At 40.3% G+C, this 16,042-nt stretch overlaps 1 protein-coding gene across 1 annotated transcript in view; it reads left to right on the forward strand.

Annotated features, from left to right (window-relative positions):
• The window catches only part of NRXN3 (neurexin 3), a 1,496,747-nt gene that overhangs the window by 1,145,627 nt on the left and 335,078 nt on the right, over positions 1–16,042 (forward strand). Inside the window, exon 16 of the mRNA XM_053673404.1 lies at positions 6,078–6,259. Coding sequence (XP_053529379.1) covers positions 6,078–6,259 — 182 coding nt within the window. The remainder of the gene's footprint in view (positions 1–6,077; positions 6,260–16,042) is intronic.

Genomic DNA, 16,042 nt, shown 5'->3' on the forward strand with positions numbered 1-16,042 from the left:
AATATAGAGGTTTTGTTGTTCATAGATTTTCCATCAGTTAATCACCCTCCCTTCCTCCTTATGGGGCTCTTGGTCTCTGGGGCTTCCTGTAAGGAAGCTTCATCTCCTGGGTCAGCAGGACAACCAGAGGGGACAGAGGGTAGAGTCAAAAAGGGAAGCTCTGGTTCTACTCTTAGCACCACCACTTAACACTAGATCCAGTCTTTTAATCTCATTTAACCTTCATTTTTTAAAACTAAAACAGTGCCATTAGTACTTTAGTGGTATTGGGGGAAGAGGTATCAAATGAGTTACTTCCAAAGAAATCAACTTGAAAGTTATTTAGAGCTATGAAAATATAAGGCCCTATTATTATAGACACCCTGCCAGACTCAGGTGTGTGTGTGTGTGTGTGTGTGTGTGTTTGTGTGTGTGTTGGAGGGCAGGGACCATGCAACATGCTAAATAAAAGAAATCAAGAAACTGCATCCTTTAGGCCACCAGTCATTATGAGATCCTTGAGTGTTATGCCTCCAGTTGCTAGAAGAAAAGTATTTGTTAGTTTGATAGTCTTTCCATTTTAGTTTTATGAGCTATAAAGTAATTAATGTGAATAGAAGATAGTTTTAATACCAATAGTTACCCTTCGTGACATAATAAATTTTAGGTCATTGGTAGTCCACTTATTTTTCAAAAGGATTTACCAATTGAAAATAAAGAACACAAATGTAGATAAGCTTGATGAGAGAGTAATAAAACAGAAGTAAGAAATAGGAACCCCAAATAATAGAAGATAGACACATGCCTTAGGGTCATGAGATTTTATTCTTAATTTCTTACACAATGTTCCAATAGCATTAGAGTAGGAGTTGGACGTCTTGTTTCTTACCTACCAGGTGGTTTACACATTAAGATTCATTTTTATTACTTAATTTATTATTCTACCTGTGACACTTATTCACGAGTTCATTATCTAGTTCTCTTTAAATTTTATACTCTAAGGCTTCCCCTGGGAGATGCTTCTAACTTGCTTCATTTTAACACCCACTGAAAACTATCTCAGGGAAAGCTGAATTGCTTTAGGTTTGTTTAAAAAAAAACATAAATATACAACTAAGATTCTATTTAAATGCTTCTCTGGAGCCATTTTATCTGTAAATATTTGATGGGGAAAATAATAAATGAATTTCAGGTAGTCTACTATATTTGCTAACTTTGTTTTTACACACACATGTGTATATGCATGCACATATGCATGTTTATATATATATATGCAATTTTTATATCTAATGTAAATCTTAAAAAGGACCATGATTGTATTCTTATTATTAATATCCCCAAAAGGTAACATGATATTTATAATGAAAATAGAAGTAGAAGCAGTGTCATAATGGCAGGGCTATGAGGTTTATAGGTCAAAACAACAATAACAGTAATTATTCAAGTGGTCCTAAATAAGGAAAAGTTAAGCAACAATTAAATTGGATTCTAGTAAAGTAACCAGTAATAAATACCATAAATTTAAGAACTATTTTTTGGGGAAATGTGTGAACTGGAAAAAATTTATCCTTCAGTCTTTTTGGGAAATCACAGATAGTCTAATTAATCAGCTGATTGTATGAGTGCATTAAACTGCCCCCAGGGTTTATCCATGATTTCAGTGGGGGGCTGTTCTACCCATTCAACCCCCTTCAAAGAATAAACACTAAAATGCATCTATACCTTCCCATGTAGCTCTCAAAATCACCATCAGCACCATCCCAGTAAATAGCTAATCAATTACAAAAACACTAAGCCCAACACTTACTGTGGTGCCTTTGAGACAAAAGAAGCCGCATCTCAAATGTCGTAACATGTCATACTTGTTGACTGTTTGAAGATGGAGTATACCCCCTTTATCTTGGTTAATGCTGACAGTGTGGAGATTTCATTTCTGAAACACTGTGTTGGTTGGAACTGACCAAAGCAACCTTGGCTGCCAGCAAACTTTAAATCCTGCAATGTTAAATGCCCAAAATGCTACCATAGTAATTTTTCCTTCAGCTGAATTGATCATTTTTTTTGCTAGCAAGCAGGAAATTTACATAGTTCAGATTTTAATAAATGTAATATGGTTTTGGCACCAGCATACTAAGCACAGAGAGAAACCAGCAATCAGAACTACTAGGCTCCAGGGAGCGAGCATTTGATGTGATATTGCATGGCTTAGAAATGAAAATCTTTAATGGATTAAGAATGGTTCTTAGAGTTTCTGGGTTGTTCTCAAAAAGTTGATTTGTAATCCACATTTAAAAATAACAAAATTAACTTTTTAATTTGAAAATGTAAACCAAAATAATTCCATGTTCCCCCTGGGTCTGTAGGCATTTTATATTAAAATTAAGTGAAAGCTTGTATTTATCTTTTAAAACCATTCAAGATAGCAAAGTAACTGAGGAGGAAAAAAAATAACAGGTTACCAGAGAGGAAGTTGTAACTATTAGCTTCCTCTAAAGCCAAGATTGGACCATGGAGCATTCAGGGTCTTTATTACCCTTACTAGTAAATTCAATACCAAGAATATATACTTTAATATTTATTTCTACATAACAGAATAAGCCATGTGGTAAGGACATTGTATCTTTTATGCCTTTTTGACCTACAAAGTTAGAATGATATAACACAGTGACATCCTAAATTCAGAATAATGGAAGCAATAAAAGATTTTAAATCATATTTTGTATCTACTTAGCCTAATATTGTCAGTGAGATTTTGTTCTTTGTTTATTTAAAAACTGAAGCCATGATGACCTCCTAACCATTGTATATAAGAGGTTGTATATTTATCTTTTAAAATGTTCTTCTTTTTAATGAAAATTATTGAACACTGCGGTGGTTTAGTAATAGAAGCAGAGTAGAAAGTTTGTCAAGTTATTTATATGGTGAGAAGACCAGACCGGCTTTTGAAAACATGCCAAATTTGGGGGCTATGGCATTGTTCTTGTGCCATTTTATTCTGATGAGAAGATGTGAAAAGAATGAAGTCCAGTCAACTTTGAATTATTGGTGCAGTTTATTGTATAATTATATGAAGCGCTTGAGTGGCATACGGTAAAGACAAGCTTTTGGAGACAGGAAGGGGAAGCTGCAGACTTAAAGAAGGTGCCACTCAATTAAGTCAGATATTTGGATCTGTTTCCAAACAGTGCTACCAAATGAGATAGCCCATAAAACAGTTGGGATGATCCACTTAATGAATTTGAAAAGGTTTTTCAAACTGTAAAGCACCATGCATATCTGTTACTGTTACCAGCTTTCCAATTGTTCTTTTCTCAGTGACAAAATCATTTCCTGATCAAGTATGGATTTATCTCTGTGGCAGAATCGGCTGTGGGGGTGACTTTCCTCACAAGTCTCCCCATGTGCCATGGATGAGAGTAAACAAGACTGAGAGGTGATGTGATCTGCTTGGTAAGGAGAGGTGGCTAGTTTCCCAGAGGAAAAAAGCCTTGAGCAGTGGCCAGTTTCTCAGGGGAAAAAGGCGTTGAGCTCCCTCCTCCAGAGCCTTTTACTGGGTTGTACTACGCAGGAGTACAGGATCAAACAGTAGATAACATTTCAAAGAAATCTGAGGGCTTAGTCTGAGTCAGAGTCTGTCAGGAACAGAGCTTTAGGGTTTCCTGCTCGAACCCTTAACAAATGAATGAAAGTACTCTTAGCAGAGCAGATTTCACAGGTTTATCAGCAAGTCTTTGTGATGCCAGATTTTCCCCCAGGACACACTCTAGCAATCAAGGAGCTGTACCTCTCCCCATCAGGTATTCAGGCTTAAGGGGATTAGAGCCAGGAAACACTTCTCCCAGAGCACAAGGGGACTCTGGCTATGTCAAAGTCAGGGGCAAGAAGAGTCCATTGCTCTTTGTTGCAGCCCCCTGAGTCCTTCCATGATGACCTCCCAAGTGATCATGTCTGGCCTCGGTTGCCCCTCCTCTGAGGGGTCTTACTCATCAAGGACTTCTGACTATGCTTTGGGGCAGAGAGGAAACTGAGGCAGCATTTGCTACCAGAGACAAGCTTTGTCTCCTACGGCTCTCATTCCAGAGGTCACTGACTCCTCCTTAGCCACAGGGGGTGGAGTTCCAATTCCTAGAACCAGGCAGAGGTGTCCACAACAATCTGCTATATATTTAGGATGGAATAGTATGAGATTTTATAAATTGCAACAAATGTGAGAGGCTGATTAGCATTTTTTGGTGATTCTGTACATTAATCACTGAGTAACCTTTGGTTTTCAAATGCACAGTAAAGGCTGTGGTGTGACAGTTGCAATGATCCACAGCAAGAGAATTATTTAAATTCTTCACAGATGAAGAGATACCAAGGGCACATCATTATATCCATATTTCTAATTTTAAGAAGCTTTGAGTATGTTTTGTGGACGGTGAGGAGCAAACATTGTTTTGCATATGGTTTTAACCAGAAATTTCCATACTACAATCCCAAATTCTCCAGATGACTGGAGGGCTTTTCAGACACTCTTTGCTAAGGATGGAAAAATTTCTTAAAGGAAAATAATGTTATATTACATGTAATACACAAACTGAACATATTGGAGCAGTTAGAAGTGACCTCTCAAAAAGGACAAATTAGATTTCATGTGTCTCAGAATATAATGTGGCTGAGTGCTTAGACAATGATGATACATGACATATCCTCCTATTTCTAGCCTCGTAGCATTTACTTTATTATTTCTAAATGAGCTGCATAACTCATTTCTTCTTCAAACAACATCATTCAACCTAATAGTCTCTGTAAACTAAATGTAGACCAGTGCTTAAGATTTTCAGTGAATGCTAAAGATATCTGAGTGCTTGTCTAATGTTGCTTTAAAATATTTTCAAGCCTTGGACTGTGTTCAGTGGAAACATATGAGACAATCTGGTGCCAAATGGTCTTTGAACTTGAAGATATGGTAACATATGGAAGTACTCACTGTGGGTAACATACATACAGCCATAGAAACTGCAATCCTGTGGTCTATTCTGGCCACCAAATTTAAATGCGTTTCCCCAAATTCAGAGTTAAAGATTGTATATTTTTTTTAAAAAAGGAAATAGTACAATAAATAATTAATAATAATATAAGAAAAATAAAAATAAAAACTTGTTTTATGAACCCAGATATTTTCAATTTATGAGGTGCAGATGTTTTCTTTTTTCTGCTTTCTTTCTAAATATTTTACATTAATATCTTGTTACTAATGCCTTGGTTTATAACTAATAACAGTGCATGATAGTAAAAACACTGATAAATCAAAATGTCATAATTGACAACACTATTTGTCATTCATACTGAGATTTTTTTTTCTGTCTCCTATGTCTTCTTTTACTTTTCTTTCTTTCTTTTTTGTAATTTAGTTTGGAAAAGGAGATGGAAACTATGGTATAATATCAGATAAGCACCACCACTAGGGGAAAATAATAAGGTTAACTTTTCAAAGGCTTCTGAAATTAATTTTTATCACCTTTTGTATAGCAACATAACAGTGAACTAGGCAAAAGCTTTCAGTCACATCAGTTGGTTTTCTGAGGCTGCAGCTTTCTTTGCTGTGGGGGTGGTAGAAGTCCAGGCGTGAAGTGATGGCCTGGTACCCTCCACATTACCTGCAGTTTTGTGAGGTGTCTCTGGAGCTCCTCCCAGCTCCACGGACTAGAATGTCCTGATAGCTAAAGAGATGGGGGGAGTCACTTTCTACTGGTGGCTCTCCTGGCAGAGATGGAAAACTTAACCCTGCTCTTGAGGAAGATGGAAAAGCTGTTTGTCACATGTCCCAAAGCTCTCAGACACAGCATGTGACTCGCCCTCTGCCATGAGGCAGCAGGAACTGAAGATGTTTAGACTGTCTCTTGCCAACATCTGCTTTGTTATTAATTCATTTTGCCTGCATCTTTAATTTGGGGTGACAGCCGCCATTAGAGGCTTTGGATGTCATCCCTCTCAGTCACCAACTATTGGCATGTGGGGGCTATTTCCTCCCCATAAGAGTCTCAACAGTGTGCCTACCTCTGGCAGCACGTGATTCAGTGCCCTGACAGCTCCCTTTCTACTTGCATTTGCAGCTGGCGCTACCTACATCTTTGGGAAGAGTGGAGGCCTCATCCTCTACACTTGGCCGGCCAACGACAGACCCAGCACGCGCTCAGACCGCCTTGCTGTGGGCTTCAGCACCACTGTGAAGGATGGCATCTTGGTTCGCATCGACAGTGCCCCAGGCCTCGGTGACTTCCTCCAGCTGCACATAGTGAGTACCAGGCCTCCGCCTGGATCCTCTTGTCCTCCTGGTGATCTGAGTTGGTGAGCCAGATAAATACAGCTGAACGCTCTAGACAGACATGGCACAGGGGTGCATGCTTATAAAAGTTGCCTACATGTGTCGGTGTCCTATCCAAGGGATTGTCTGTGTGTGTTAAGCCTCATTCTCCTCTTCAGTTGGGAACCATGATGCCTCTAGGGTGCCTTAGGAATGGACAATTAAAAACCCTGTCCACAGAGATTCGCATCCTAACTGTGTGCTTTGGCCTGTCTGGAAACTTTGAGCAGACTGCTAGGTGTGAGTAACAGATGCACCTGGTGTGATTCATCTTAACCTGGTTTAAGCAGCAAAACCAGTTTGCATGTTCATGATCTAGGCTGGGGTCAGCAAAGTGTTTTATAAAGGGCCAGATAGTAAATATTCTGGTCTTCGGGGATCATACAGTCTCTGTCAGAGCTACGCCACCCTACAGCTATAGGCAATGTGCTTTGAAAAAGCATATGTGACTGTGTTTCAGTACAAAATATATTTATTAAAACAGATTGCTGTCTGTACTTTTGTGCCCCTGCTCTAGGCTGTTAACTTTCTCATAGAGATGTAAGGAACATGTGATTAAAAAAAAAAAAAAAGGTCGGAGTGGGCAGGGCAGAAAGAAATGAGCACAGTGACCAGCAGCTGGTGTGTTCGTGTGTCCTGTATATTCAACACCAGCCCAATAGGACTGCACCCTCCATCACTGCAGATCATTAAGAATGCAGTGCAATTCTAAGAAATTAAAATGATTTGGAGGAAAAATTACTTCATTATGAGGATAGAAAATATTTTAATAGCAACAATTAACCCATTTTATCACCTGTGCAGTCTGCAGTTAAGAAAGTGGGCTAAAGGAGGATATGATTTTCATCCGTAAGTACCCAGAGTGCAGCCACCAAGAGCAAAGAGAGGAATTGTTCTCATTAGTTAGCAGTGACAAGGCTAGAACGAATGGATTTAATTTGGAGCAATAAGAATTCAGTTTAAATAGGAGGGGGGAAAGCAGTTAAGAGGAAAGATCAACTGGGGATTGCCACCAACCTCCAAAAAAGAGGAGAAGGAACATTTGCTGGGGATCTTTGCATTCGAGTTGCACTAATGTGCTGGTCTACCAGGGAAAGCAGAGGCTGGAATTTCATTGCTGGTGTCCCGAGTGGAGGTGGCTGCCTGGCCAACACCGTATACAAGCCCAACACTTGAGGCAGTGCCCATCTCCGGCCCCTGCCCCTCCCATATGCCCTGGAAATAGGAACAGCTTGAAGTCAGAAGTTTGAGCTGAAAGCCTGTCTGGTCTCAACGTGAGCCAAGGCACCGTTTAGGAGTTCCGGGAACAGCTGGTTAGAAACGATCCCCTTCACCTTCAAAATGGGGCAGAGAGGTCTTGAACAGGGTTGTGAACATTTAATGTGCTCTCAGATGCTTCAGGAACCACAGGGTCCTGTGAGTCTGAGCTTAAGCACTTTCAAAGGCATGCCATGGAGCCCGGGGACAGTCAGCCAGAGTCGTAGTATGGTTTATCTCTATTTGGCCTGCAAGAGCCACCATAATTTACAAAACTCAGTGAGATTTATGCTGCATATAACTTAATGACTATTTCATGGCGGTGATAACTAGGTGATTATCACCAGCTCACTTGCGTTTTCCTGGTGATTTATCTTCCTTTCTTGCTCAGTATGACTTACTGAGAAAACAGGATTTGGTACAGCCATGAGCACCGTTTTTGAGAGAGATCATGTGCTACTGGTTTTGTAAAACATGTCCATTTTTAAAAGAAATGTTTTCTTATTTTTCTGACAGTTTCCTTGAAGTGGGCACTGCTTTTATAAAGTAGATGTGAAGGTTCTGGGAAGGGCCAGGAGGAACCATACATTCCAAATTTTACCTCAAAATATACAGTACCCCCTTGGGTCCAGTGACCTTATTCCAGTGAAGCTGCCATTGCTTAAACCTTTTAGAAAATCTGAACTGATTTTCTGTCCTTCAGAGCTTGGGGTAGAAATAGATATTGTCTGACTTTTTTTTTTTAAAAAAAAGAAAAGAAACCCTGTGGTGTGCAGAAACCACATTGTTCTGGACTGTACCTGAAATGTTGGTGGCCATCTCAGGCATGGGGCTGCTGTATTGGTACAGTCGTTTCAAGCAAGTTCAAAATTCCCTGGTGGGTTATCTCTGGTGTTTACTAGAGATAAAAACTGTGTGACTGTACCCAAATAAAAATGTATTTATGAAAACAGGATGCAGGCTCCATACTTTGGTGACCTCTGCCGTAGGCTACAAACTTCCTCATAAAGTTAGAAAGAAAATGCTATTAAAACTGAGTCCAGAGTGGGCAGGCCAAGTTCCTTGCTACACTTCAGAATGTAGGAATGCAAGTGGAAGATTGTAAGACTTGATTATAATAGCAAACTCTTGTGTTGGGTGTTTATAGAGATGCATCAGGAAGATGAAACCATGAATGCCTACTAAGATACTTTTATGTGATTTTTACAATCTGTAAAACATGCATTTGTTCATTGAATGTACTTTGTTTCCATGCACTGAAAAAAAAAGATTTCAAAGGAAATGATTTAAAGGCATTGATGAAAGTAGAAAGACTTGGGCAGGGAGTGAAAGATTTCGTTCCCCCTTACAGTTCACCTAGGAGGGGAGAAACTCACTGGGGGGAAGAAAGGAAAAGTGATGGCAGATGTGAAGAAGAGAGGAAAGCAGGGTGAATCCTAGGGACAGGGCAGAAAAGAAAGAAGTGGGCCTGGGGAAGGGAGGACAAGAGGACAGACAGACTGCCTACAGATGGGGGGGAAAGAGGGGAGAAGAGAGAGAGAGAATGGAGAGTTCGTGTTTCACAAACCAGTGCTGAGGGCAGCTCCTAGGAATTCCTAAGTGTTTTGAGTAGCAGTAACAGTGTCATTGAAGAAGCCCCTGTTATCCCAAGTTAGCTCATCTGAAGGAAGAGAAAATGCTGTTACAAGAACACCCTGAGCTAGGCACGCATTCCAGATGAGACCTGCCTGCGTAGGTCCCTAGAGCAAGAACGGCAAACAGGCTTCGCTTTGCCTGTCAGCTCTTGGTACCTCTCACTCTCTCACTTTCTCACTTTAAGCTTTACACTAGCAAGACGTGTGAGGGCAGCAGGCAAATCCAGCAAGGAGGAGCTCCGGCTTCCACTAGCCACGTCTGCCACCTGTGCAGAAATGGGACTTTGTGGAAAGACATATGCTGCACATTTATTAACTTGTTCTAGGCTGTACACTATCCTCCATTACATACTTGAACTTCCTCATTTCTTTTCCTTTGTCATCCTGAAATCCCCACACAGTAAAGCTTCTTTAGGAAAATAGAATCTTGTTAAACTCACATGTCACTGGAGGCCCTTGAATCATTCCTGACTGGTTAATGTAGTCAGTCTTATTATATGATCCTTCTCACACTAGGCGAAAGTCGGCAGCTCTGGTGGAATTTGAGTTTTGTTTGGCGAGTTAGGGAAAAGGAGGAGAAACAAACATGACTAGTTTGGGGACATGTAACATTTTGGGGAATGGTAGGAATTTGCGGAGAATGCTTGGGTGGAATGAAGGTGTCAGTTCCCCGAGGTAAAGAACAGGTGCAAAAAAAAGGGAGTGGGGCAGCAAGATGAGGTGGGTTGGGCTTGGACACAATGTTTTTTATTTCACGGTTTGCTCAGATTATCTGTCGTTCTGGCTGAAGCAGCAGAGGCTCTTTCTTTTGCTGGTTCTTCTTAAACCTAAGTCTTCCCACTCATCTGGACCTCATGCTGCTTAAATAGGCTTTGATAACAAGTCTTGAACAAGAGTAGGATTGAATCGTTATAAAGATCAGAGAAGGCTAAGAGACCAAATAATTTAGCAATTATTTTCTTCGAATTCGTTTACATTTCTTTGTTTTTGGTTCGTACTTCCTTGATGCCTTATTTTCTGTGTCTATGATATTAGTGAAATCACACATAAAATGTGTCTGACAAGGGCAAACAGATGTTTGTTGAAATACACATGCATGAAATGAAATTCTGTAGGGGGAGGGACCTTAAGGCAGAGGGATTTTTGAAAATCGTTATTTCAAATATAACTTTCCTCCATTGAAATCTGTTGTGGAGAAATTAATGTGGTCAACACTGGGAGAGCAGCTGCTATTGTTTTAAGTAACATCTGCCCACTAGACTCCTGTCTAGGCTCTATGGGGCTATGTCCTGTCACCCTCACCTTCACTCGTAAAATAGGGGAAACGGTGAAAAGGACCAGAGTGCCTGCTGCTGCTGTCCTGAAACTCTTGGTGACCTCCTTTCACCACTTACAGGGCAGAAGGTTGGGGAGAACTGGGCAACCACTAGCTTTTCTTTACCTAGTTATTGCAGAGCGTAAAAAAGACATCCTATTAATTTCTTCCTCCCTGTGTGTAATTTACAGTAAATCCTCTTGGATTCATTTTTTAATTATGAGCCTTTCAAGAGCAGTGAAAATTATATGTCAGGGCACCTGTTTTGTTTGATCAGAAACGATAACCTTCCCCACTGGTTTCCCTTCAGATTTATGATATAGATTCTTAAATAAAACAAGGAGGAGACCACAAAGGACCACTGCCCAGCCTGACCGCCTTCCCATAATGGCAAAGTGCGCTTCTTCCAGACCTGCCCACCTGGCAGAGAAGGCTGAAGGCTGGTGGTATTCTCTCAGTGTCATGTCAGGGGAAATTGGATATTTATTAAGTTGGGTTTACATAGTATTGCTTTTTATCATTTAGAGCATTTGAAGAGGCTTCTGGAGAATCAGGGGAAGCAGAGGTGAAAATGATAAATGGTCTGTCCGCCACATCTGTTGCATCTTCGAATTGCTGGTCTGGAAGCTTCACGAGGCCATCTCTGCGTGGGGTGTTTATAGTGAACCGTTACCATCTGCAGGATTTGTCTTCAGCAGAGTGAGGTGGCTGTTAGCTTAGGTTCATCTCTGGATTTGCCCAGGGGCAGAACTGGGTTTGATCCGGGGACTGCATTTGGGGGAATCTGCAGAGGCATACAGAGGAATGCTGGGATTTCTAAGACTGGTGAAGCAAGTGGAGAGGGAAAGACCAAGAGGACCACAAAGGTGCCCAACAGACGCAATTTCATCCCCCACAGAGGGCTGCACGCTGCAAGTCAGCTCTGTGTTTCCTTTCAGTGCTGTTTGTTCTTAGTGAAAAAGGCCTCTTCGGGTTTTCTGAGCTTAAGAGCTTTTCCAGATCACTAGGCACTTCTGTGGTGGCGCCTGCTGGGGATCCTGTCTGCAGCTCCCAGGTGAGCCCTTCCATCCAGGCAGAGCTGGAGGAGGAGGTGGGAGAAGCCAGTGGAAGTAGGGATTTGATGGAGTGACTGCTTATGTAAGCAGGACCAGAGGCAGCTGCCTTCATGGGGCTTCGTGTGTGTTTTCTCAGATCTCTATTTTCCCCAAGATATTTCTATCTCAATCTGTTTACTTTGATTCCTCACTTGTTTTTGAAAGGCAGCATGCCATAGTGGAAAAATGTGCTTAATTTGAAATGGAAAGATTTGAATGTGGGCCTCATTTCTTCAGTATCCAGAGAGTTATTTGGCTTGAAGGAAGGCATCCCTCCTCTTCTTTAAAGTGGGCACACAAAAAAATCTCATGTCACAGGGTTTTCTGGAGGTTCAAGTGAAATAAAGTATTTGGAAGTTGTTCGTTATCAGCAAAGGACTGCACACCTGTCAAAGGTAGTTTGCTTGATGAAATATCCAGAAGGTGACAACTTCACCAGACCATAAAAAAAAAAAAAAGTTAATGAAGGAAAGGCTGTTTTAAAATTGAAAGTAGAATCTCATTCTAAGTATTTTTAAAAGTCTGTTCAGACTGTTTCTGCAAACAAATTCCCATTTTATCTGATCAAAAGCAAAACTTTATGAATTGATCAGAGCCACAATGGAGAGTTTTGGAGTTTCCTGATAGCTCATAATGGAGAGCCAGTTGTGTGTGAACCAGTCCTGGTTAGGTCGGCAGCATAAGCGGACTTTTGCTGCTTCCTGGTATCTCCGTGTAGGACATTGTGTCCCTACACAGTGTCACAAGGTGATGCATTGTGGCCCTATTGCCCTTTGGTGTAATGTTCCAAGGGGATCTCTACCTTAAAAGTATAATTCATCTGGCCCTGAAGCTCCTTCTTTAATCGCATGTGCCATGGAAAACAGAAACAGCCATCTTTCCCAGAGAAGAATGGAAGGGGGAGGAGGAGAAAAAGAAGAGGGGGGGAGAAGAAGGAAAAGAACAAAACAGTAAGGAGAACCAGCAGAACCTCTCTAAGGTTCATATGAAAGTGGTTGAAACACCACCAAGGGCCCCCGATGAAGACATAAAGGTCTCGGCTTTATATTTGGAGATTATGAGAGCTTAAAAAAGTCATTGCTAGAACAAGGTCTGAATATAGGTTTATCCAGACCGAGAGGAGATGAGTAGCTGCTACTACCAAGGTAACTGGAAACCCAAAAGCACATATATAAATAGAAGGATTTCATAGATTTGGATTTCTCAAAATTGGAAAGAGAAGTGAATGATGATAAATTCAGTGTGCAGATGAAACATACAATAATGCCATTATAAAAACTGAGCTGACAAATTGTATGGAAAATATTTTATGGCTGCTATACAATTATGAGAAGCGGAGGACAGATGGCCGTATCTTTCTTACTTATCATTTATACCAGTGACCCTTTGGCTATGAACTGACGATGGTCATGTTTTGGAATCCTCAACACATGCACAGTTTCAAATTAGAAAATTGCAATTAAGATAGTTTATGAATGTTATTCATTATATGTAAGTTGAGTATCTTTTTATGTGCCAGGAAAAGTGATACATTTTGGGGATACTGTGGCTTATCCCCAAAGTTACAACTTTGGCTTATCTGGAGCTAACAGACTAGAAAGACCACAGTAATTAAAGTAGGAGAAATTCGGGATTTTTTTAATACATTCTGAGGTTATGTATGTTAAACTCTTGTATAACTCCTGGAATATAGCAAGCCTTTAATCATGGATAACTTTTATATTATTGGTACTTTTTCTTCTGTTAATCTTTTTTAAAGTCAAAGAAATGAGTGTATTTTATTTTCCTAATCAGGAAAATATACTTAATCAGACCTCAGAGATTGTAATTTAAGTAATACAAAGTTCTAGGAGGAGTTGGGATGGTACAAATTAAGAGCCAGCCTCATGGTAGCCTAGATGCCGACAGTTATCCAATAGCTGACAGTTCTAAGTCACAGAGGCTTTCTGGACATATGAATCTGAAGTTCAGCCAACAAGGCCAGCTCCAGGCACCATCAGGCAAGTGCTGTCACTAGCATGACTTGGTGGCAAGCCTACCTTAATACCGTGGGTTCAATGATCTATCTCATTGACCTACCACTTGCACTGTTAGTAGTCATTACAGCTGGGGTATTGTTCAGTGCAACAGGGCAAGGAAAAAGTCATTGGCTCCCTGACTCTGCAGATGGATTTCCAAGCCCTGGCTGCATTCAGAAAGTATGGATGCCTACTGTATTGATGGTAGAATTCATTAGCCACCCTCCCCTAGCTCATACGCTTAGGTCCTGATGCTGTCACTGCTGCTGTTTCATCTTGTTAGTGTTTCCTTAATAGGTGGCAGAGGTAATGTATAATTGTATTAGCTTCAAAGACAAAAATGACAGCCAGACCTGTCATTTTCCAGCCTGAAATGACACCTTCGGAGCCTAGAATCACTTAAAGACATTTAAATAAGCCCTGTTGATGGACCAAGCTAACCCTCACCCTAAAGTCAGTTTATACTCAGGATAACAGGAGGTGACTGGCAGTCAAGTCTCATGTTCTATTCTTGATTCCTCAGTTAGCCTCTTTTAGTTAGGTTTATTTTTCTACTCTGCTTTTTAATAAAATAACAGATAATTTAATGGCATAGATGATTATTTCCTTAGGACTATGTCTTTAGACATCACTTCTATCACCACTAATACTGATTGACAAAGTACCAAACACGAGACACTGTATAAGAACTTTGTTTACGTTACTTTGTTATGAGCTCACGGCAACACAGTGAGGTAGTCACTATTAATATCCTCACTTTGTAAATGAGGCAACTAGTATTTAATGAAACTAAAGAATTTTCCTAAGATAGTACCACTAGCAAATGGCTGAGCAGGACTTCAAATTTAGTTCTGACTCTTAATTACTATTATTCTCTTAATGAAGGTATCAGAGTGGAAAGTGTAGTGGGGTTCATTCTATTTCAACACCTATTTATGGAACAGCAGTTTGTTTGGAGTTGTTGGAGGTGCCCGGTGGTCAGATCCCATGAACTTGGGGTCCTCAAATGACGTTTTTGTCTGAGGTATATCCTCAAACCTTGCACCTAACCTCTTGGAACATCCTTTTGTGGGAGGCAGCCAGTGTTTAAGGTCATGCTTAGTTCCCAGAAGAGCAAATCCTCTGATTCCAGCGTTCACCGTGTGCAATGATGCATAGAATCTGATTACCCTCATTCAGTATCTTAGCCTGCATAGTTACAAATGTTACTAGTGGTTCTAAAATTATCTAGCTCTTCCTTAAATTCAAACAGCCATACTTGGGTCACTAAGTCCTTTTGGCAACGAATGCTACGGAGTGGCTTTTTCATGGCTACAAACTCATATCCTTAGGTGATGGTACATCATATGTTTTTGTGATCTCTTCTGTGTTTGCTCTTTTATTCATTGTCCAGACAGCATGCTAACTACTTCATGTAATCAATTTATTTAGTCCTCCTGATAAAGTCAAATTGATGGGATTATTTCTGTTTCAGAGATTAAGAAACCAAGGCTCAGAGAATTAAGTAACCATTTGTTCACAGGGTGAAGGGAAGGAAGGAGGACTGAAATATTGGTACGTTTGATGCTAATGTTATATATACTGCTTTCAATAACTGTCTATTCAATATTGAGGTCAGAAATGGTGATTTTAGCAGGACCTATGATATTTGTCAAAATCCACATGATTAAAAGTGGTGGTAGGCAGAGATGGAGGGAGGAAGCACAGCATTTTGGCTGAGGTAGAATATGTAAGTGGAGTTGAGTCACTTTCTGTTTGGCTTTGCTTCTTCATGTCACATTATATTTTATTGCTTCCCAGTATTTGTTTTTGTCTCAGTGGTGTTGAGGCACCTGGTTATGTTCAAGCTGCTTTCTTAAACACCCCTATGCAAAATGGGCTTGGAAACTAAACTGAGGCTTGAATGCAACATGGCAGACCAAGAGGTTCAGAAGTGACTTTTGTTCCCAAATTTTAACAAAATCCTTTCGACCATTGTATCTCTGAGCAGAGGTTATTGGCTCAATCCATTCTCACATTTCAGTGTGTGATAAATACTGTAGTTGAAGTCTTCAACTATTCTTGCTTGAAAACCCTGAAACATCTCAAATAATACAGAAGCATATTTAGTCTCCCCATAGTCTGTATTTAATTTTTGGTGTGTTTCTAATTTAAAACCAAATATGAGTGTCTTCACAGCAGCCCTGGGCTGTCATTTACCAGTATGTTAGCTTCTAATGTCTAATGGCAGAGTAGAGTAAAAACTTGAAAGGTAGACCTTTACCCTGCAAACCTCATCTCCTGAAGTGGGAGCAGAATCTATTCAATTGGCCCCTGATTTGATGTCTAATTCCTAAGGTTAGCAGGCTTTCATGTTTGCTACTTAGGTCAGCAAGACTGGAGCTGGTTTTGTTGCA

The sequence above is a fragment of the Artibeus jamaicensis genome, unplaced genomic scaffold (assembly GCF_021234435.1).
Source record: "Artibeus jamaicensis isolate MK-2021 breed Jamaican fruit bat unplaced genomic scaffold, CSHL_Jam_final contig_851, whole genome shotgun sequence".
Classification (NCBI taxonomy): Eukaryota; Metazoa; Chordata; class Mammalia; order Chiroptera; family Phyllostomidae; genus Artibeus; species Artibeus jamaicensis.